Source organism: Camelus ferus, chromosome 27 (genome assembly GCF_009834535.1).
Source record: "Camelus ferus isolate YT-003-E chromosome 27, BCGSAC_Cfer_1.0, whole genome shotgun sequence".
NCBI classification, from domain to species: Eukaryota; Metazoa; Chordata; class Mammalia; order Artiodactyla; family Camelidae; genus Camelus; species Camelus ferus.
The window spans coordinates 16,229,392-16,252,728 of NC_045722.1; the positions used below are offsets into that span (position 1 = coordinate 16,229,392).

Here is a 23,337-nt window from a genome sequence, read left to right on the forward strand (position 1 = left end):
CCTTTGAATTTCCTCCAAGTTTTCTTGTTGGAATTATATGGCTGCTACTGTTCTAAAGAATCGTAATGTTATTTGGTCATGCTTTTGAGGGACTTGATTTGTGGTTGTATCATCATTTTCTTTCCCTTTCCAGGCCAAATTAAAGAAGCGGAAGCCTCGAGTAAAGAAGGAAAACAAAGCCCCCAGGCTGAAAGATGAACATGGAATTGAGTGTTCGTCTCCTAGACACTCAGATAATCCATCAGAAGAGGGGGAAGTAAAGGTATGAGGTTGGATTTCAGTTGAAATTATTTTTTAAGCTACATTTTTTGTCCCATCTGGTATAAAACCATTTGAAATGTGTTTGGATTACATACCAGAGTAGATAAAATGAAAATAGAAAAATCTGTGTCTTTGCTTAACCTGTGAGAGAGGAATATGGTTATTCATTTAAGTCAGCAATTGAGAATTCACAGATAACGGAAGTAAATGAAGGGAACCATGCAAATTTTAGTGGTAAATGGCAGCTGACACTCAGCCTCATTGCTGGGAGTGGTAGGGAGTGGTGGAGACTGTGGTTCACTAGGGAGCTTGTGGCTAACATACTGGGGTAGCTGTTACACAGTTCAGTTCATTGTTGGGCAAAACAAAACTCACCTGTGGATCAGGTTTGGCCCAAGGCCTTTCAGTTTGTAACCTCTGGCCTAAGCAAAGTGAAAAGTACATTGGTAGCATTCAGTGTGTTGTTTCAGTGAGTGACAACTTTATAGGATTTTATCCTGAGTGTGATTGTACTTTGAGATTAGTTGCAGGAGGTATCAGCAGTGGGTAGACGAACTAGCATGAATTTGAGTCAAGCATATGTGAGTTCAGATACTAGCAACCTCAGCAGTTAATACCTGGCAGGTGTATAGTCTCTTCAGTTCTCAGTTTTTCCATCTGTGGAATGGGAATGGTAATGCCTATGTTGGAGTGTTGCTGTGAGAAATAAAGAGAAGATATAAGTGAAGAGTGTCTGCCTCTGCAGACTTCACTCGAGGCAGGTAGCTTGAAGTCTAGACGCCTGAAAACAATCTTTTTTGGGCACGGTGATGCCCCATTGGGGGCAGTGCTTTTTTTTTTTTTTTCTCCAGGAAGAAAACAAGTAGGTATAAAGTTTTGTGGCAAAAGCTCATAGCCTTGTTTGTTTTCTAGGATGATGGCTTAGAAAAAAGTCCAATGAAAAAGAAACAGAAGAAGAAAGAGAACAAGGAGAACAAGGAGAAGCAGATGAGTTCTAGGAAAGACAAGGAAGGGGACAAGGAAAGGAAGAAATCGAAAGATAAGAAAGAGAAGGTACCAATGTCACTCTACTTCCTCTGATGCCTACAGTCTTTGCAATTCCCTTCTAGGATTTAGAAATAGAATGGGGTTTGAGGACTCTGAAATAATTGTCTTGTTACGAGTGTAGCCCAGAGGAAGGATGGGGCTGTCGGGGGATGCCTGCACCTCTTCCTGCAGAGAGGAATGTGTGAATTTGGGGTGTTCTTTAATACAGAAGCCTTTCCTTGCTCTTTTAGTGCATATTTCAGAGGTAGTGTTGGAATGAGATAGGACAGGTGAGAGAAATCTGCATTTCCAGGTGAACATTCTCAGATTCATGGTAGAAAGAGCACAATCCACAGATGAATCTGAATACGTGAAAGGTTTAGGATTCAAACCAAATTCTATCAAGAGTTAACGTTTTTGGAGTAGAAATGTGTGGTAAGCCCCAAACTATTATATAATCTTCACATTGGGGTTTTATGAACTTCTCTCTAAACCACAGCATTCTGGTACAGTGTTTTGCTGACTTCTGATGAAGTTATTTTGCCATTAATCTGTAATCATTGTTACAACGTACAAATGAATAACTGCTATAATTCTGCTATCCAGTTATAACGCGAATAGATTTCTTGGTGAGCTACCTTTTTTTATTATGCATATAAGAACAAATATAAAATAAAAATCAGGCCAGACTGTTTGGGTAGCCTTTTCTGCCTACTTAGCAATATACCACAAAACAACTTTCCAAGTTAATAAAGATTAAAATCACTTTTAATAAGATAAGGAAGATTTTGTTTGGTTATAAAATTTTAGAAACAGTTTACATTTTCCATATTAAATTTGCTTTCTAATTTCTAATGTAATGAACTGTACTCTGACAAGTATCTTTCTTTGCATTTGTGCTTCCATAGAAAGATTTTTTTTAATTTTTAAGGTGAAAATAAAAGCACAAAGAAGGATTTAACCAACATCCATTTATCTGCACCTGGATAGTCACAGCTGTTAACATTTTTCATGTTTACTTCAAGTGGCTTTTTTTGGCTACAGTGTTTAGTGTTTCACACACTCATTACTGAGACCCCCTCAGCTGAATGACGCTCCCCTCTGGTACTTCTCCCAGTTTCATTAATCCTTGTCCCTCTTTTCTCCTCCTCTGTAACACTGCTCTGAAGCTGGTGTCAGACCCTCCTATCTGTGTTCTTAGACTTTCACTGCATGTTATATAATCATAAGCAAAGCATAGTATTGTTTTATGTTTTTAAATGTTCGTACATAGTTATTTTTTATATACCTGTATATATGTATGTATATCTCCATCCTCTGTACCCTTCCATGGATAGAGGAACATCATCCACATAGATTCATGTAAATTTCAATCACAATATTTTAATTAATACAGATTCCTAGATCAAAGTGTATGTTCATTTATAAGCTGTCGCTAAACGTTGCTGCGTGCTATTCAGCGAGAGCTCTGCCAATTTACAACTATGATAACCTTTTGATGATGTTTTTACCTTTTTTTATGGAAGAGGGAATAGAAGCCAAAATAGCACTGATGAAGCTCAAATTCTAATTGGCTACATTTAGAGACAGAAGTGGGGACGACGTATGATTAAAAGTTATTAATCAAGTAGGTTTGGCTTCATGACATTTTAGGGGCCTTTAACTTTTTTTTATAACTGAGGCCATCCTGTGTGACCCACTTGTGATGTGACATAGGGCAGAAGTCAAAATTGCAAGACAGGAATACACAAATGACAATGACTCCCTGTAACTTTTTTTTTAAAAAGCCTAAAGGTGGTGATGCCAAATCTTCCAGTAAGTCAAAGCGATCTCAGGGTCCTGTCCATATTACAGCAGGAAGTGAACCTGTCCCCATTGGAGAAGATGAGGATGATGATCTGGACCAGGAGACGTTCAGCGTAGTAAGTCCTGAAATTGAGGGATGCTGGGGTCTGCAGCCACGGTGCCTGCAGTGTTCCTGCCACACAGCCCTCAGTTGGTCTAAGCATTAGAACACTACTTTGGAAACCCATTGCTCCTAATATCTAAAGACCATGTGCTCTGGAACAGGCTGCTAGGATTTCTTACTCTGTCTCTAGTGAGAAAGAATTTTAGAAAATGGATTTCATGACTTGTGCTCCTAATTGGAAAGGCAATGGATGCTTAGAAGCATTTGGAAAACTTGTGTTCACTGAGCTGACATTGATTGAATACTTGCAGTGTGCCAGCCACCGGAGTTACCACGTTGGATAGATAACTATTACCCTAGACTTCACATTTGAGTAGGGGAGATAGTCAGACAGTCACACAAACCGTGTCTGTGCTCCTGTGCTGGGGCTCTGGAGGAGAAAAACCAGATACTGCCAGGGTCCTGTGAGAAGGGAATTTGGTCAGGCAGGGGTATTAGGAAGGCTGGTTCAGTTAGAGAAGAGATCTTTGAATTCTGAATTTGGGTTCTGAAGGAAATGGAAAAGGTAACAGAAGAGGAAGAACAAGCCAGAGCAAGGCCTGAGTCCGCACAGAGGTGGTGTGGTGGGACCGAGCGTGGTGCGTGAGGAGGCTGCAGGGCTGCTGTGGCTGGAGTGGGGAGAGCACGGGGTGGCGTGGCGTGAGAGGAGGTTGGGGTCCCAGCTGCGTGAGCTCCAGCCGTGATGAACGTGGCCTGTCCACATGCTTCCGTGGCGTGGTGCTAGGAGCTAAGACTGTGGCCTAGGACGTGGTCCCTCTCAGATGAGACAGGGAAGGTGAGGGAATGAATCGTGGACCAGGTCCTGCATGGGATGGGGACAGGCCAGTGCATCCTCAGGGCCCTTGGCCCCTTCCTGGAGCTGCACATGCGTAGCTCGTGGTGCCGCACCCGCTCTATCCCCACCTCTCCCCTCCCCTGCTGACTTTAGGATCTCGTTTCCTCAGGTCTATTAAGTCACTTCACTTTCTGCCCATACTCTGTTGCTGCTGTTTTCTCTCATTTCCCCTGTCTTTGTGGGCTTATCTGCTTTTAAGACAATTTCTTTACTGTTGTTTTGGTGGAGTTGGGGAGGCGGAGACAAAACTTCTTGTGTTCAGTCCACTTTGTTTATCTGGAAGCTTTTCCCTTGGTTTCTTACCAGTCTAACGGACTTGTAAATATTTCATCCTGTAGTTTTAGGTAGTTTGTGATGGGAAGTTTCTAGGCCAGGTCTGTAATTTTGCTTCTCATTTGATCTTCATAATGTCCTTATGAGATTATCATGCTTCTCTTGGAGATGAGAAGACAGCAGCATTTTGAGAGGCCAAGTAAGGTGTAAAAGGGACTTACACCTCAGGTTTTTCTGACTCTAACATTTGTACTGGCCCCACTGGCTGTGCCCACTCCTCCTCCCGTGATCCTGTGGCCGGAGGCTGGCTGCATGCTCTCTGGGAGTTTCGGGCGCAGTAAGCACAGGAGGATATGTCTTCGCTGCAGATGGCTTAAGTCTCTCCTCTCTCTGCCTGTTCCAGTGCAAGGAGAGGATGAGGCCTGTGAAGAAGGCACTGAAGCAGCTGGATAAGCCAGGACAAGGGGCTGAATGTGCAGGAACAGCTGGAGCACACCCGGAACTGCCTGCTGAAAATCGGAGACCGGATAGCCGAGTGCCTTAAAGCTTACTCAGACCAGGAGCATATCAAGCTGTGGCGGAGGTAACCAGCCTTGGCCTCCAAGTGCCTGGTCTGATTTGATGACAGAGTGTGTGTTGGGGACTCTATTTTTGTTTTATAAAACATGACACAGCCACCTAGTGAAAATTTTTTTCCCGGCGAAAGCCGTCTATTGGCAACATACCTGCAGGCTTCAGTTTTCCTTTCCATTCCCCTGAGACCAGGCTTTTGAATAGGTATGATGATGTCATTGTTTCATAAGAGAAATGCAGTGGTACTGGATTTGCTGGCCTGTTCTCAGGATAAAGACTCAGTCTTTAAACCTGGAAGGGCTAGAAATCAACTCATTTCACTACATTACCCATCTCTGGTTGATACTCAGATATACTGTAATAACTAACTGTTTAGTTCTCTATTAACTCGTGAGAGGAAACAGGCTAAAACCACCTGAGCTATGAGTTTTCTTCTCTTTAAAAATTGAAGAACTCTGCTTGTAATTTGGATTAATGCGGTTAATCCAGAACTTCCGTTTGTAAGGCATCATGACATATGCATTCATTTGTACATTCGCTTTTGATATTTTAAGAGAACATGACTGAAATTTCTCAAAGACAATGTTAACAGTGAGTCTCTTCCCATATTCCAGTTACTTTGAATTCATGTACGTCGTGGTTAATGTAATTATCTTTGTGTGATATGCCTGCTCTCACTGACTGGTTTTTGAGTGAAGAAGGGGTTTAAGAAAACCTTCTATCATCCTGCTATCCATAGCATGCTTCACACCTATTAAAAAAAAAAAGGTTCAAGTTTTGAGATGTTAACTTAGCTTCTTCCCCTTGCCTACCATTTCCAAGTACCAGATTCCTGTATCTAGCCTTCTGGCTTTCTTTTTATCCGACTTAATCCCTGTTAGAAGATAACAAAAGGTCATCCCAGTTCACAGATCCACGAAGGGGGCTTGATACCGTGCCTGGGGCCTGTCTGCGTTTAAAGCGCCGGACACTGTGGTCCTGGCCAGCTGTAGTCCATTGGGAGTTTCTTGCCCACTACTCATGAGAAACTGTCCATCATGAAGTGGTAATTGGAAGACCAAGTATAGTAGAAACTCAAGAAGGAGGAAGTGCACGCAGAAGGACAGTCAGGGAGGGAAGTCGTCCGAGAGGCAGGCAGGTGCACTTGAGCTGGCCTAGAGGAGCAGAGCGGACTTGCTTCAGTGGAGAGAGTTCTCAGGCTTCAGCTAAGCCTTGAAAGTGGGACTGGGAGGGACGTAGGGTTTCAAGGTTGTTTGTTAAGATGGCTGAAGCCTCGTTACAGAAGGCTTTAGAGAGGAAGGTGAACGGCTTTCCACACGATGCAGCAGGTGTACTAGTCAGGGAGCCGGCACAGTGTTCGGAGTGGCACGGCACAGGGTGGTGGAACTGCTCTCTAGAAAGTGTGAGAGGATGTGAGGCCTCTTTCCCAGCCCACTGAGAGGGTATCTATCGCTCCCCTGTTGACAGGAATGCCATGCTAGGATGAGTGCATTGGAATTAGAGTGGAGGAGTCCTTTGGAGTTTTAAGGAAGAAATGACAGGCCTTGGTGGTGACAGCTGGGAGGAAAGAAGGGGCAGCAATACAGAGAGATGCCCAGCTGTATGTAGGGCCCAACCTGGGAGCTGGTGGTCAGGATGGGTTGCATGGTCCAGGAAGAGTCCAGGAAGTGCAGAAAGTAGAAGGAGACATTGGGACTGAAGCTCTAGGTGCCAGTGAAATAAATTGGGATTTGAGCTATGAGACAGAACCCTAGACTCCAGACTCTTTGGTCAAACCCTGTTCACAGTAGCATCTAAACATGTATTTATTATTGATGCAAAGACCTGCAAGATTATTTCTGTAACTTAATTTCTACACTTGGAGAGTATTCCACAGCAAAATTCAATAGCTTGTCATCCATAAAGAGAATAAATAGTTCTTTTTTAAATCCTATAATTTACCAGAAGTTTTTGTTTTTAGGAACCTATGGATTTTTGTTTCCAAGTTTACAGAATTTGATGCTCGAAAATTGCATAAATTATACAAGATGGCTCACAAGAAAAGATCTCAAGAAGAGGAGGTAAAATACAAATTTAATCCTAATTCATACAAATAGATTAAAACCAGTTCTATAGAAAAACACCTTAATTGCTGTTTATTCCTGGGGAGATGATCACAGAATCATAGGTTGTTGGTGCTAGAAAGGTCGTTGGTGCTCGGCCCTTACGTAACAGATGGAGGCCTAGGTCCAGGAGAGGGTGAAGGAGGCCTGCCGAGGCTGTCCTGTCCATACGGCGGGCTGTTCCACCCTATCAGCTGTAGTTGCCCCACATGCTCCACCAGTAGTCACACTGACAGTGTTTGTGTTCTTACGTCCTGGAGTCATTCGTTCACCAGGCCTTTTCTTCTTCCATGTGCACATACCTTATAAATGTGGCTCCTGGTAAGTAACAGGGTTATGGGCAGCACATGCTTTGTCTCTTCTTTCTGGGCCGTGTGTACCTGGTGTCCTTTCAGCATTTGTATGCAGGGTCCCAACTGCTCATGTAAAGGAGCAAGCGAGGCATCCAGAAGCTGCCTCCCCTTCTTTGGTAGAGAGGGTTGGGCACAGGATGACTTGGCCAGTGCCGCAGGGCAGCGTCCCTTGTGCAGGCATATCCACTCGCAGGCCTGCCGCCTTGCCACATGAGCCCTGCCCACATTAGCCACACCGGGCCAGTCTAGGAACATGAACACCTCCTTCGCTACCAGGTCAGCTCTGCAAGGGTGGAGGTCTGTCTTAGGTCTCTCATCCTCTCCTGTATCCTCAGCACCTGGAATGGTGCCACGTGGAAGGCAGGAGCTCAGAAGTATGTGTCGCATGAACATATTCCCAGCACTGTGTTGAGCTGTGGGAATAGCACCTTCAAGTAGTTTATAATTTAATTTTACATGGAAGAATATGATTAAATTTTGCAGGAATAATATACTAATATTGCTGAGTGTTAGTAGAAATTTTATGCGTCATAAAAAGTCTTTGAAAGAATAATCAGGAAAGGCCCTGGGAGGGAATGAAATAGGTGGGAAAGGCCCTTTGGGGAAGAAACTGAGAGGGGAGTGTTTGAAGCTGGACACATGATGTAAAGTAAAGGGTAAGGGCTTCATTAGTCTAGGTGTCAGGAGTTAGGCCAAGGTGGACAATGAAAGTGGTGGTCCTGCTGAGGGGTTCTAGTATGCATTGTCACAGCCTTTCTGGAGGACAGTTCAGTGTGATTTACAGAAAGACTCAAATGTGCACTTCTCCTTCTAAGAATTTAGTTGAAGGAGGTAATTAAGGATTTAAACATGTTTATATGGAAATGACTTGGTGTATCCATATCAGGGAGTATTCAACCATAAATACAATATTCTAGAAATAAGTATGCACGTACGATTTTTACAATACATTGGATAAAGAATATCAAAGAATAAAAGTCTTAAATTACGCATTATTCAGAGTAGTGTGATGAAACCTTGAGCCATCCTGCTCTGTCCTGTCTGGGACGTCAGTCATCCCTTTGTCCAGCGTATCCACCCTGTATATGCTACCCACCATGAATTCTTTGTAGCTGTCGTGGCTGTCAGATCGACTCTTGTGTTGCAGGGCTTGTGTTTAGGAAGTCCTTATTTTACTCAGTAATGGCCCCGAAGCACAAGAGTAGGGATGGTGGCAATTTGGATATTCTCTTACTGTGCTCAGTTTATAAAATAAACTATCATAAGTATGTACGTATAGGAAAAAACATAGTACATGTAGAGTTCAGTACCATCTGTGGTCTCAGGCATCCACCTGGGGTCTTGGAATGTATCTCCCATAGATAAGAGGGGCCTGCTGTGCATGTGTGTGTGCGCGCATGTGTGTGTATTTACAAACACACAAAATGGCTTAGAAAGACATGGAGCAAATTATTAATAGTAATTCCCTTGGTGGTGAGATTTTAGGTCACTTTTCGCTTCACCTGTCTTATTTTTCCTCACTGTATTTTCTGATGTTTTTATATTGAAATATTTCACTTGTGTATTAATGATGTGTTACTCAAACATTTAAATGTTTAGCCTGATGACTTTGGTTTGGGAACTAGTTCCCACTGGACCAGTCGGGGTTGTCTGTTCTAGTTAGCCTAAGAAAGCTGGTGGTCCTGGTTTTCCATGGCCCAGGAGGAGTCTCCGAGAATGCTGACAGCCTGGGCACCTGTCCTTGCCCCGTCAGTGACATCTTGCAGTCCGTGCCCATGTCCTTACAGGCGCAGGTCAGTGGAGATTGGCTTCCTGGTAGTCCTAGTAGGTCAGAGCCACAGATGGAGTTCTGTGAGGCTGTTCATGCTTGGGAAGCTTGGTGGAATTTATGAGCATTTTTTTCCTAAGAAGGTAGTAAATGGCAGGGAGGCTGAGAGGGACTTGTCAGAAGTCAGGAGGGAGATATTTAAAGGTGATGATCTTTATCCTGTTCTTGGGAGTTCTGCCTGGGATCTTGAGAGTCTTTGGTTTCCTTTTACTCTGCAGGAGCAAAAGAAGAAAGATGATGTGATTGGTGGTAAGAAACCATTTCGACCAGAGGCCTCGGGCTCAAGCCGGGATTCCCTGATGTCTCAGTCCCACGCCCCGCACAACCTTCACCCTCAGAAGCCTCATTTGCCTGCCTCTCATGGTCCACAGATGCATGGACACCCAAGAGATAACTACAATCACCCCAACAAGAGACACTTTAGTAATGCAGGTGGGTCATTAAGTAGAATTTTTAAAACAGGTGCCAAAAGAAGAATCACCTTACTTTCCAGAGATACTAGCTGGACTTTTGTGCTTTACTCTCTTCATCACAAAGATCCAAAAGGCTGTTATTTAAAGAAGAACATAGCCAACACAAATAAACAAAAGACATATGAGAGACTAAGGGAAACAGCTTGCATTATATATAATAGTTAAATGGTTAAAACTGCTAATATTGAAAAACCCTTTATACCAGAATTTATTTATATATAAACAGCTCATACAACTTAATAAAAAAACAAACAACCCAGTCCAAAAATGTGCAGAAGACATAAACAAGCAGTTCTCCAGTGAAGACTTACAGATGGCCAACAGGCACATGAAAAAAATGCTCGATGTCTCTAATTATCAGAGGAATGCAAATCAAAACTACAGTGAGGTATCACCTCACACCAGTCAGAATGGCCATCATTCAAAAGTCCACAAACGATAAAAGCTGGAGAGGGTGTAGAGAAAAGGGAGCCCTCCTGCACTATTGGTAGGGATGTAGTTTGGTGCAGCCATTACAGAAAACAGTATGGAGACTCCTCAAAGAACTAAAAATAGACTTACCACATGATCCAGCAATCCCACCCCTGGCCATATGTCCAGAGGGAACTGTAATTCAAAATAATACATGCGCCACAGTGTTCACAGCAGCAGCACTATTTAAAGTCAATAGCCAAGACATGAAAACAATCTAAATGTCCATTGACAGATGATTGGATAAAGAAGTTGTGGTATATTTATATAGTGGAATACAACTCAGCAATAAAAAAGAGTAAAGTAATGCCATTTGCAGCAACATGATGGACCTGGAGAATGTCATCCTAAGTGAAGTAAGCCAGAAAGAGAAAGAAAAATACCATATGATATCACTTATATGTGAAATCTAAAAGGACAAACAGAAAACAAAAATGAACGTATTGATAAAACAGAAACAGACTCACAGACATAGAAAACAAACTTATGGTTGGTTACTGGGGGGATGGAGTTGAGAAGAGATAATTTGGGAGTTTGAGATTTGTAGATACTAACTAATATATGTAAAACAGATGAACAGCAGGTTCATACTATACAGCACAGGGAACTGCACTCAACATCTTGTAGTAACTTATGGTGAAAACGAACATGAAAATGAATGTATGTTCATGTATGACTGAAGGATTATATTATGCTGCACACCAGAAATTGACACGTTATAAACTGACTATACTTCAATAAGAAATATATATATATACAAAAAAAAACCCCTTATAAATTGATAGCAAAAGGATAACCAAATAGAAAAATGGGCAAAGGTTAGGAAAAGGGAATTCATATGGAAGAGAAGACTCAAATGGCCAGTATGACGAGATGACCAACATTGCTCCTGGGGAAAGGAAAAAAAAAAAAAAATAAAACCAGCAAGAAGTAAGTTAACCAATTTGTTTACCCATTCAGATCAGTAAAAATTAAAGGGTGAAATTTATACAGATTACTAAATGTGAATTGCTACAGTCTTTCCAGAGAATAATCTGAGCTATCTAAACACATAGGCCCTTTTTCTGGGGGTCTGTCCTGTAGGAATGCAAACACATACATGCTTGAGGATGCTGTTACAGCCTTATAATGGCAAAACGCTGGAAATAGAATGTCCATTAATAAAGAATGGCTTGATGAGTAATAGGACATTTGTACTGTATATAGTTAGCAATTATTAAAAAGAGTGAGTTGGCTTTATAAATAAAATTTTGAGGAAAAAACAGCAACAGTAAAATATCTGTTGTGTATGTGTTTAAATTTATTGAGGTGAAAACTACATAACATAAACAACCTTTTTAAATGAACAGTTCAGTAGCATTTAGTACATTCACAGTATTGTGTGACCCGCCCCTGTGTCAAGTTCCATGACACTTTGATCCTCCCCAAAGGAAACCCTGTAACCACTATGCAGTCACTCTTCATTCTGTCCTCTCCTCACCTCCTGACTACCTCCCATGTGTGTTCTGTTTCCATGGATTTACTTATTCTGGACACTTTACATTAATGGAATCACACAGACTCATACAGTACTGGTCTGACTTCTTTCACTTGGCACACAGTTTTCAAGGTCCATTCAAGTTGCAGCATACATCAGTACTTCATTCCTTTTGTGGCTGTTCTGAATAGTATCTCATTGCAGGGTCACACTATAATTTGTCCAGTCATTAGTTGATGGACGTTCGGGTTGTCTCTTTTGTGGCTGTTGTGACTCCTCCTGCTGTGCATGTATGTGTGTCTGTATCTCAGTACCTATTTTCAGTTCTTTTAGGCATATACCCAGGAGTGTGGAGTTCTGGGTCATGTGACAATTCTATGTGTAACTTTTTGAGGAACCAGCAGACTGTTTTCCATCGTATATATTTGAACAATGTATTTGTATAAGCACAAAAAAGATGTGAAAACATACACACAATAACAATTAGGCTGGTAAAAAATGTGGGAGGACTGGGATAAATTAGTAATTTCTCTACTGTCCGTTACTCCACTGGTTACCGTGAGCATGAATTGCTTTTAAAGATAAAAGTAATAAGAAAGAAAAACCATAGAGAATAAAACCTAAAAAGAAAATAGTATATGGAGTATAGTATATGATTTTACAAAGAATCAAATGTCCCATAATAATCAAAATGGAAAGTATGCATTTCTTTTCTGAACGTCAGTGTTAGGATTTCCATTTGATTTTTTTTTTTTTTAACCTTCAAGTACAGTTTAGTCTTCTGGTAAAATTCTCTAGCTTTTAGGAAAAATGATTTTCTCCAGCTTTTCTTCTTCTGGGAGCACATTAATTATAGGTATTTAAAAATTCTTGCCTGCTAACTCTAATATCTGAATTATTGTGAGCCATTTTGTAACATGTGTTTTGTTTCCCTTTGGTTTTCAGTCACGTAGCCCCGTCTTTTGGCATGCCTAGATATTTTTGATTAAATGGTGGGCACTGTGTTTTAAAAATTGTAGAAGCTCCAGATGATGTCACTTTTCCCCAGAGAGGACTTAAACTCTTTCCTCCCCTGGGCACATGGAGGGGGAGGCAGTCCTCTTACTGGAGTCTGCCTTTGGTCCCCCCTGCTCCTGGGGCCTGGCTCTCCAGGGTACTCAGGGGAGGGCCTGCTGCACTGTCTGTCCCTGCCGTCCGGCAGGTCTTAAACTCCCATCTTGGTTTCCTCTGCACCGTGAAACTGCGCTGAACTGCTCTGCTTTGCAGAAGGCCTCAGCTTAGCTTTTGAGCCTCCTGCCCCCTTGCAGATGCAGCAACTGTTCTAAGGTTGTGTGTTTGAAGTCCCTCAGGCCTCCAGTGTCCCTGTGCCGTAGAGAGACCACCAACGGCCCTGCCCGTGTCTGTCCCCCCAGCAGTGGTTGTCCGCTGGGAAAAACCCAACTTCAGCTTCTTAGCTGTGCTGAGACTCACAGACGCAGCAGAAGCCAGCTCTTACGACCTCTTTGGGGTTTTCTGCGCTTGGGAATCTTACGCCTTCTAGTCCTCATTGCTTTGGCTGCTCTTTGATGTCTTTAAACAGATTATTTTCTGATTATCCGGCACTTCTTACTATTCTGGGCAGAGTGTAATTCTGCTGCAGCTACTGTAAATTACCTGGAAACAGAAGCTCCGTATCTTCTTAGTTCGAAATTAATTGGTCACCATTTTATTGGGAGGGAAAAGGTAATGAGTGTACAAGATAGTGGGGAGGTGTTTCCATGCTCTTAGATCCAGTTGTATTAGTTGTGCTGAGTTTTCTTCCTGGGATTAGACTGGTTTTGTGTCCTTCATGTAATGTCACTGATTTTATGTTCTGATCCTGTCAAAGTACTTTTCTTATTAAGCCAAATGCAGTCTTTTATTTATTCCTTGGATTCCTTCACCCCCCTCTTTTTAATAGTACTTCCTCCTACCTCATGGAGGGTTCAAGGAAAAATAAAAGTACTGTTTGCTTTCTCTGGAAATAAGTGACTGACTTGGCTGGAGTTGAAGTGTCTGCACTATACCACAGACACTGACAGCCCGTTTGACATTTTTCTGTTTGGTTTGAAGCCGTCTTCACATGATCCTTTCATGTTGTGAAGGTGTCTCTCTTTGTTGTTTGTGAATTCTTAGGTTGAGTAGTCAAACAGTTTTTATTTCTTGGTTCTCTGGCCTGCTCCACCGTAGGTCAGCAGTGAATTTAAGCCACGGGTTGATAGTACATTATTTTGATGATGTAAATTTCTAAGGTGCTGCACAAGTTCCTTTATGGCATTACTCTGACTAGAAAGATGCTGGAGGCCAGTGAAATGAGTCAAGAGAGATTTATTTGGTAGCATGCCTTTGGTCTTAACAAACTACAGAAGGTGGATCTCCCCTGAGGCCACATAGTTCCTCCTGGTTAAGCCCCTAACAGCGTCCTAAGACTTGTAACGAAGTACTACACATTGGGTGGCTTCAGACAACAGAGATGTGTCCTCACAGTTGTGGTGGCAGAACTCTGAAGTCAGGGTGCCGGCGGGGTTGGTCCCTGCTGGGGGTCCGAGGGAGAATCTGTTCCACTCTTCTGTCCTGGCTTGTAAGTGCCTGCCAGCAGTCCCTGGTGTTTGACTTTTGGCTGCATCTCTCCAGTCTCTGCCTCTGTCTCTCCATGGCCTTCCTCCGTGTATCTCTTCATCCCAGATCTCCCTCTGCCCTTCTCTTAGAAGGAAATCTGTCATTGGCTTTAGGTCCCAACCTAAATCCAAGGCAATCTCAACTCGAGATCCGTAATTACAACTGCAAAGACCTTGTTTTCAAGTCAAGTCACAGGATAGGTTCCAAGTGGACATACATTTTGGGGACCACATTTCAACCCGCTATAGCCTCCATTCCTGGATTTCTGTGTTTTCTGATTCAAATAAGTGTGATTCTTCTCCTCAGGGAAAAAGGGAGGTTACAGAAGCTGAGACAGATTTCAGTTTGGCTCTGTCCTGGAGACTTAACAGAGTCCGGAGTCAGAGGCATCACGTTATAGGAGAGTGCCGTTCTTTTGGAGTGGGCTGAGGAAGAATAGTAGGGTCAGTAAGGACAGTCTGGTAGGGTTTTCAGGGACCAGGCACACAGCTTATGGTACCAGCAGGTAGATAAACTTTAGATGTGTAAACGGAGGCTACTGCCTTGTGGCTGTGAAACTCAGCAGTGCCTTTTTCTGAAATGTTTGTAGTGTTTTTGTTTGTTTTTGAGTGAAATCTCATTCTAAGGGTCTGCCCCAGATTGGAAGGTAAGCAGGTGTAGAAAATGAAAAGCAGTAATTCTTAAGATTTCAGAAGGAAAAAAAGATAGTGAATTTTCTTTTGCCTTAAAATTTTGGGGAACAAATGTGAAGTCTCATCGTTATGTTAACCAGCAACAAAAAGGTCAAGAAGGAGGAAGTGTAATGCTTGTTTGTAACCTACGTCATCAGCCTTTTTCAGTTGAAACCAGTGGAAGTGAAATGCAGCCATTTCTTAGAGTCATGAGATCATCATTTCTTTCCCTGCAGATCGAGGTGACTGGCAGAGGGAAAGAAAGTTCAACTATGGTGGTGGCAACAGCAACCCACCCTGGGGCAGCGACAGGCACCATCAGTACGAGCAGCACTGGTACAAGGACCACCATTATGGGGACAGGCGACACATGGACGCCCACCGTTCGGGGAGCTACCGCCCCAACAACCTGTCCAGAAAGAGACCCTACGACCAGTACAGCAGCGACCGAGACCACCGGGGACACCGAGATTATTACGACCGGTATGCAGAAGGCCTTCAGAGACCAGGCACTGACCTCTGCCAGGGGCTTGCTGTTCACGGGGAGAGAAACAGGCAACAGAAACATAATGAATTTACCCGCCAGGTGCTCTTTCTCATCACGTGCCAGGCAGGCACGGTTCCAAGTCTGGGCCAGCGTTTTCTGCCATCAAGGCACCTTCAGAGTATTAGGGAGAAGTCGTTATGTGGGCAGCGGACGTTGTGTGCTGAGCGGATGGCTGAAAGGAGGGGTTTTTGAGTTTTTCCTGAGGGCTGAAGAGGAGGGGAGGCTGGTGATTTCTGGCTTTGGGCCCCGAGGAGTCAGCTAAGCAGAGGGAGATGAAATAGGCTTCAGCGGCCCAGGCCAACGATAGGCATCCAGGAGGGGGTGCCTGGAAGGTTAATAGGTTGGATAGTGGGAGGCCCTTGGATGCCAAGGTACAGGTTTTAAGTATTACTCTCTGGGTCAGGGCGCCATTTGCGGTTTCATCATTACGCTTGTGCAGGGAGAGTTCTCTGCCTTCCTCTGAGGAGATTTAGAATGGTAGCCATATAATACAGTCAGCAAGCAAAATTTTTAAGCCCCGTGCTAGGCTCTCGACCACGCTGGGTGGCCGGTGTCCCGGGGTGGGTCCCCCCGCCTGTGGTCCTCGCCTGCCTGGAGCCCGCAGTTCAGGGGTGAAAGCCTTTCGAGTTTGTGCTGCCTTCGCTACGGCTGTGTGATATGACGTCACGAGCCAGGGTTTCATGAGAGTAATTGTGAGAGTTAGCACATGTAGGAAGGGCGAGAGAGGTTTTACCTATTCTTCTGAATTTCAGGATGTGGCTGTGTTTTAACCTCCTGGCAGCTTTGGCTTTCCCTGGGCTAAAGACAGACTTGGGACTGCACCTTGAATTTAACGTAGGAAAATGTCGTGCAAACATCTCCATGTCCTGCCTTCTTTTCGGAAGATCTGGTAACACCGGCTGCATCAGCTTAGCAGCCGTGGCTGAATAGTGGCTGCTCCTGTGAGGAGGGGTCTGTCCCCTGCTCCCCCACCCTTCTGCAGTGCTGTGTCGGGCTCCAGTGGGCATTTGGCCTGCATTCCTTTGTGTAGATCTGCATTTCCATTTCGTCTGCCTGAAGAACTTGTGTTTTAGTGTGGTGATAAATTCTTTCAGTGTTCCTATGTCTGAGCAAGTCTTTATTTTGCCTTCATTTATGAAAGGTGTTTCTGCTGGGTATAAATTTAGAGACTGACCCTTCCTTTCAGTACTTTAAAGATGTTCCTCTACCCTTTTCTGATGAAAAATCTGTCATCTTTGTTCCTTTTTACATAATGTGTATATTTTTTCTTAAATGTTTCTTGTGCTTAGGAATTCTTGGATTGGGTAGATTTATCATCTTACCAAATTTGGAGATTTTTTTTTTTTTTTACTGTTATTTCTTCAAATACTTTTCTCTGTTCCCCTACTCTCTCCTCTGAAGATTCTGATTACACCTGTATTAGGCTGCTTGAATGTGTCTCACTGATGCTATGTTTTTTTTAATTATGTTTTTTCTTTGTTTCGTTTGGATAGCTTCTATAGCTTTGTCTTCAAGTTCACTAATATTTTCTTTTTTAATGTCTAATCTGCCTTAAGGCTCATTTAGTATATTTTGCTTTTTTTACATTATAGTCTTATCTCTAGAATTTGTATTCGAGTCTTTTTTTTTTTTTTTTAACTTTTCACATCTCTCTTTGACCTTTGTGAAATCTGGTATATGGTTCAAACCTGGTTTTTATATCCTTGTCTGCTAATTCTGTCAGTTGGAGCAGTTTCAATTGATTGCTTTATCTCCTCATTATGGGTCTTATTTTCCTGGCTTTCCTCCATGCCTGGTAATTTTTGATTAGATACCTAGTTGAGTGCTGGATATTTCTGTATTTCTATAAACATTCTGGAGCTTTGTTATGGAACACAGTTGGGTTACTTGGAAACAGTTTGGTACTGTCACATCTTGCCGTTGGGGGTTGTCAGGCAGAACTGAAGCCAGGCGCAGGCAGGGGCCCGTTGCTCCCCCCACCGAGGAGGGGGCTCTCCTGGTGCCTTACCAGTGCCCTGCGACCCTGAGCTTTTTCGGGCTGGCACCTCTCAGCCTTCTCAGTGGTTTTCTCCCTGCTGGCCTTTGGGTAGTTTCCTCACATACACACGCTGAGCACGGTTCAGCCGAGTACTCAGGGGGAACCTTTGCTGATCTTCGTACTTCTTTCTCTTCCTAGAGCTCTCTGCTCCTGTGCTCTGTTCTCAGAGCCCCAGCTGTCCTGACCTCTCTGCCCTCACCCCAAAGCTCAGGTCTGCTGGGATTCTCCTGATCTCCCCTTCTCTGTCCCTGGAAACTGTCTTAAAACAGTAAGGGGGGTGATTATAAGGCTCATCTCATTAGTTTCCCATCCCCCGGGATCACTGTTCTTTGTTGCCTGACATCTGGTGTCTTGAAAGCCAGTGCTTCATACATTTTGTCCCTTCCTGGTTGTTTCAGGCAGGAGAGTAAATCTAGTCCCTGTTACTCCATCTTGGCTGGAACCTGGTCAGTCTCTCTCTTTTTTCCCTCCCTTCCCGTCTCCTTCTCTCTCCCCCTCTCTCTTTTTTTATTGAGGTGAAATTCACATAAGATAAATGGTTTTAAAGTGAACAATTCGGTGACACTTAGTCCATTCACAGTGTTCCGCAACCACCACCTGTATCAAGTTCCAAAACACTTTGGTCACCCCAAGGAAAACCTGTAACCACTCAGTAGTCGCTCTGCACTCTTCCCTCTCCCCAGTTCCTGGCAACCACCAATCGTCTGCATTCTACTTCTGTGGATTTACTTATTTGGGATATTTTGCATAAATGGAATCATACAATATGTGGCCTTTTGTGATGGACATTTTTGAACACTTAACATAATGTTTTAGAGGTTCGTCCACATTGTAGCATATTATCAGCAGTTCCTTTCTTTTCATGGGCTAGTAATATTCAACTGTATGTCTATGCTACATTTTGTTTCTCCATCCATCCATTGATAGGCATTGGAGTTTTTCTTTTTTTTGGCTATTGTGAATAGTGCTGCTGTGAACATGGTCTATACGTGTTTACTTGAATACCTGTTTTCAGCTCTTTTGGGTATGTACCTAGGATTGGAATTGTCAGTCATGTGGTAGTTCTGTTTAAGTTTTTAGGAACCACCAAACTGTTCTACATTCCTCCCAGCTGTGCATGAGAGTTGACGTTTTCCCACAATTTCACCAGCATTTGTTTTCTATTTTTTGAGTGCAGCCATCCTAATGGGTGTGAGATGGTATCTCATTGTAGTTTTGATTTTCATTTCCCTAGTGATTAATGCTCATTAAAGATGTTGAGCATCTTTTCATGTGCTAAGTAGCCATTTGTGTATCTCCTTTGAAGAAATGTCTGTTGAAGTGCTTTGCCCATTTTTTTAACTGGACTGTTTGTCTTTTTATTGTTGCTTACACAAACTCTCTGTTAATAGTCTAACAAGCAGTTTGCCATGGCTCTGACTAAAAATTTTTAATATTCTTCACGTTGAGTCAATTTAAAATAATTTAATTAACCCGGTCCTTATTGTTGGCTATTAAGGTTGATTGTAATTTTTCCTGTTACTAATAACTTGCAGAATCATTTTTGTGGCTCTTTTTCTCCTGGGCTGGGTCAAGGAATATGAAAATGTTTGTAGATCTTGCCAGTTTTCCTGAAGGGCATATGAGTTTACAAAGCCATCAGTGATTCAAGTGTGTACTTGTTTCACTGCAGGCTTGGTGAGGCTTATGTCATTTCGTAGGCTGTGTTTTGCCAATAAGTATAAAATAGCCCTTTGTTACTATTCCAGTTTTGTTTTTTCGGTTTCTGGTAATGTAAGTATTTGCCTCTGAGTCCTTGGAAGTGTCCTTCAATGTGAATGCACGAGTAAGAGTCAGTGGACGATGAAGGAGGGTGGGAATCCGGCTTTCGTCTTCAGCTGATCCTTGAATGTCTGTTTCAGGCACCATCACGACTCCAAGCGGAGGCGATCCGATGAATTTAGGCCTCAGAATTACCACCAGCAGGATTTCCGACGAATGTCTGATCACCGCCCCCCGATGGGCTACCATGGCCAGGGACCCTCGGACCATCATCGCTCTTTCCACACAGACAAGTTGGGGGAGTATAAACAGCCCCTGCCCCCGCTGCACCCCGCAGTCTCAGATCCTCGCTCGCCCCCTTCTCAGAAGTCTCCTCACGATTCCAAGTCACCCCTGGATCACAGATCTCCTTTGGAGAGATCACTAGAACAGAAAAACAACCCAGATTATAACTGGAATGTTAGGAAAACATAAAGGACAGCTTGGAAAGAAGGGGAGAGCGAGAGTCATAAGCACCTGGATGTTTTTGGTCTGATCCCACAGGAGCCAGGCATCTAGACCAGCGAGTGGAGTTTCTGGACACGCTGCTGCCGTCAGCTCGCCGGCTGGAGGAGCACTTCAGGGAGTGGAGGCTTTGATTCGGTCACCACTCCTGCACTTTGCACCCCATCCCATTCCAGCCTGGTCCTGGCCTCCCACTCTGATGGGTGCTAGGAGGAAGAGGGGACTTCCTGTGTGCCAGTTTCACAGGCTGTCTCCCAGTGAAGGAAGAAGGGATCTCGGAGCCGTGAACGTTTTATTGCCAGGGTCAGTGCGCCCTGGACCTCGGTGCGGGGGTCGGGGAAGGAGCGTGTGCATGAGGGCTGCTGGGACCCGCTGGACAGCACGTGACTTGCTTCACTCGGACGTGACAGATGCTGCTGACGGGGAGTGGGGCGTAGGGGCGAGCGGGTGGGGTCTCATGTCATAGGACTTGAAGGGGAGCAGGTACCCCCCTCGAATGTGTTCTTGGGAGAAAATGATGCTCAGGCTTCATTATGTGACACCTGTGGTGCGGGGTGGGGTGGGGTGGGTGGGGGGAACAGAGAAGGGGAAGCAGTTTCCACGACAGCCACTTCCCCACCAACACTAGATTTTCCCACACTGTACATTTCAAAGGTTTGGTCTCCCACATGGGCCTCATTTGCCCCCTGTGCCAGGGAAGGTCGGGTCTGTGCAGTGACTTTTGAGGACTGAGGCGGCACTGGAGTTGGCGTGGGTTGGTTGGGAGTGGGCTGAATGTCGGGGTTAGGGAGTGGGGTGGGGGGAGCGTGGCTGGGGCACTGGAATCCCTGGTGGACTTCCGATTCCTGTGATGAGCGGTGAGGTACCGGGCCTGGAGTGGAGGGGGAAGCGGAAGCAGACTTGCTGGCGGGCTGGATGCTGGCCAGACCAGGCCGGGGGTGCTGGGGAGGGGGCGGACGGGTTCCCAGCGCGGGAGGTGGCAGTGCGGCCAGCGGGGGAGGCTTCAGCGTGGCAGTGGGTCGGTGTCTGCTGCTGCATCTTGGTTCCCTTTGCGCAGCTTGCAGAAGTAGGTTACGCGGAATCACACGTCTCCTGCCGCTTGTGGTGGGTAGACAGATAAAACTTAGTTACCTGTGGTGAACACGTTTCCACTGCTAGTTGGACGTTGTTAGAGTTGAACCCTTTTAGAGTGAGATCAAGTTAAGAGGAAGCCTAAGTTAATTTTTTTCCAGAACAGGAAGCATCCAGGGACAGGGTGACTGAGCTGTAGATAGTAAGGGTCACACTAGAGTCAAATTGAGTCAGGACGGGAGGCAAGGTGGTTGTGTCAACTAGGCAGGCTTCTTTCATTTCACTGGTTCTGGGGCCTTCCATCCTGTTCATTTTATACAGAGCTTGCCAGTATTGTTAAGAGTGTCCAGAGGCCTTTCTAGATGGAGACAGACTGACTGACTTGAACATACAGTGTGCCTGTAAGCGTCCAGGCTCAGAGCTGGTGGAAACCCTTCCACTGGGCGTTCACAGGGTTAAACTCCCCATCCTTACCCGTGGGGACTTCATAAAATCATCATCACTTTCTTGCTGGTGTCCTGGGCAGCACCATTAATGCCTTTACCAGGACCCTCCCATGTGGCATCACCCAGTGGAGCAGAGGTCTCTGCTGGGCTGTCGCTCTGTGCTACACAGGGCATCCTCCAGCTTGTCTGGGCGGAAGTCCACGGGAGAGACCAGGTCCGCAAAGCTTGTGTGGGGAGCTCAGAGGGCCCACCACCTCCTAGCCTGTCTTCTCCTGGCACTTGGGGTCGGTCATCCTGGGCCTGTACGATGCGTGCCCAGAGCAGAGCCCGAGGGACCGCAGAGGCGCCCCTGGCCACTGTCACCCCACTGAGGACGTGTGAGATCGCCCAGTGGGAGGAGATGGGAAATCACATCTGCTTTGGCCACAGGTCGAGCTCTGGTTGACAGGACTGACATACCTTGTGTTGGCGCTGCCTAGGCCAAAGAGGAAGGGTGGGCCGGCTTGCTGGTCCTTGAGCCATTCGACGTTGGTGGGGGTGGACAGGGAGCGCCCAGCATGACTTCCCCGTGGGAAGTCAGGTCGCGTCCTCCAGTAGGGCGGCCCTTCCTTTCATTTAGAGGAGGCCACAAGGAGTCATTGGAGGGCCTGCATTTCAGTCCTCACCAAGGTTTTATTTTCTCTATAGTCGTTAATAGATGTGAGTTACTCCCAAAGATGTCTCATGAGGAAAAAGGAGCTCTTTTCACGTTCAGGACTTTTGGTGCCATATGATGTAGCAGAAGGCAGTATCCGCCAGACCAGTGTTAAACTGAGGATGAGGAGTGCAGTATCCCCACGCAGTGTCTACGCGAGGCCTTGGAGTGTGTTTGAAGAGGGGTTGGGAGAACGGAGGCATTTCCTTGTGGCCCTAAGTCAGTATGAATATGCTTAGATCAAAAACAGAAGTTTGCACAGGTAGAAACTCCGGCTTGTGGATGGGAGACGCTGCCCCGGAATGTGAGGGTGATACTCCGTGGAGCCTGGCTTTCAGAGGTTTAACTACTAGGTAGAAATAGGGACTGAGAAAGAGGGGAGTTGGTACCACCCGAACCCAAACAGGCTTCACGCGTATGTCCCAACCCTGGTGAGGTGCCCCCAGATGCGTCCCCACGGGCTGCCAGAGACGGCCAGAGGGAAACAGCCGGGCTCTCCGCGGGGCCTGCGCTCACAGCCCTGGGCCCTCCTTGTAGTCATTCCTCCCGCCCTTCATCGGGAAAGCAGGACACTTGTCACATCGTGCTGCAGACACTAGCCTGGTACCTGCAAGCCGCATCAGGGTGCGCGGTGCAAACGCAGTTCAGTTCCGAATTCACACGGCAACGCTGAAATCCTACAGACCAAAACCTACTCGTCAGCAGGAGCAGTGGCCCAGGGCCCAGCGCCGGTGGTCCTCTTGCCTGTCTGAGGGCTGCCGGCTCGGGCGAGGAGAGCCAGGCCGAGGGTCCAGGCTGCTTTAGTCCATCTGTGCCCCACTCAGTTGGGGACAGATGGGTTTTCTTTATTGTAAAATTGTGGACTTTTAAAAACCTGTTGACTAAACAGTAATTAATTTATATTTGTGAAAAATGCCACTGTCCTAGTGATTTCTGATGTAAATAATGTTGTTTATATAGTATGTATTAAATTTTCCTACATTGTAAAACTGCTGTACTTTTGATTCTTGTATATTAAAAAGTGTTACTAAGGATTTTTAGAATTGGGCGAACACGTTGCATTGCATCGGCACGACCTGTGACCGTCCCGGCCGCCTCGCCTCCTTTCCTCTGGTCGCTGGGTCATCAGGGCTGTTTGACAGCTTGTGAAATGGAGATTTTTAAAGTTACATTCCCTCCCTGCCCCACCCCACCCGGCACCAGCTGTGGTGGGTGCGGGACCTTACCCAGCAGACTAGCATTATCTCCTAGTGGCTGAGGTTAACGGTCCCTGGCCAGCGCTGTCTTCTAAGCCCCGCGTCCCGCACTTGATGCTGCCCTGGAGGAG

At 45.1% G+C, this 23,337-nt stretch overlaps 1 protein-coding gene across 1 annotated transcript in view; it reads left to right on the forward strand.

Annotated features, from left to right (window-relative positions):
- Positions 1-22,999, forward strand: part of CHD2 (chromodomain helicase DNA binding protein 2) — a 109,634-nt gene extending 86,635 nt beyond the window's left edge. Inside the window, 9 exon segments of the mRNA XM_032468981.1 lie at positions 134-262; positions 1,174-1,314; positions 3,075-3,209; positions 4,768-4,821; positions 4,823-4,947; positions 6,898-6,997; positions 9,439-9,652; positions 15,186-15,432; positions 19,436-22,999. Of these exon segments, the coding sequence (XP_032324872.1) occupies positions 134-262; positions 1,174-1,314; positions 3,075-3,209; positions 4,768-4,821; positions 4,823-4,947; positions 6,898-6,997; positions 9,439-9,652; positions 15,186-15,432; positions 19,436-19,769 (1,479 nt within the window). The 3' untranslated portion in view covers positions 19,770-22,999.
- The last annotated feature ends 338 nt before the right edge of the window (positions 23,000-23,337 follow it).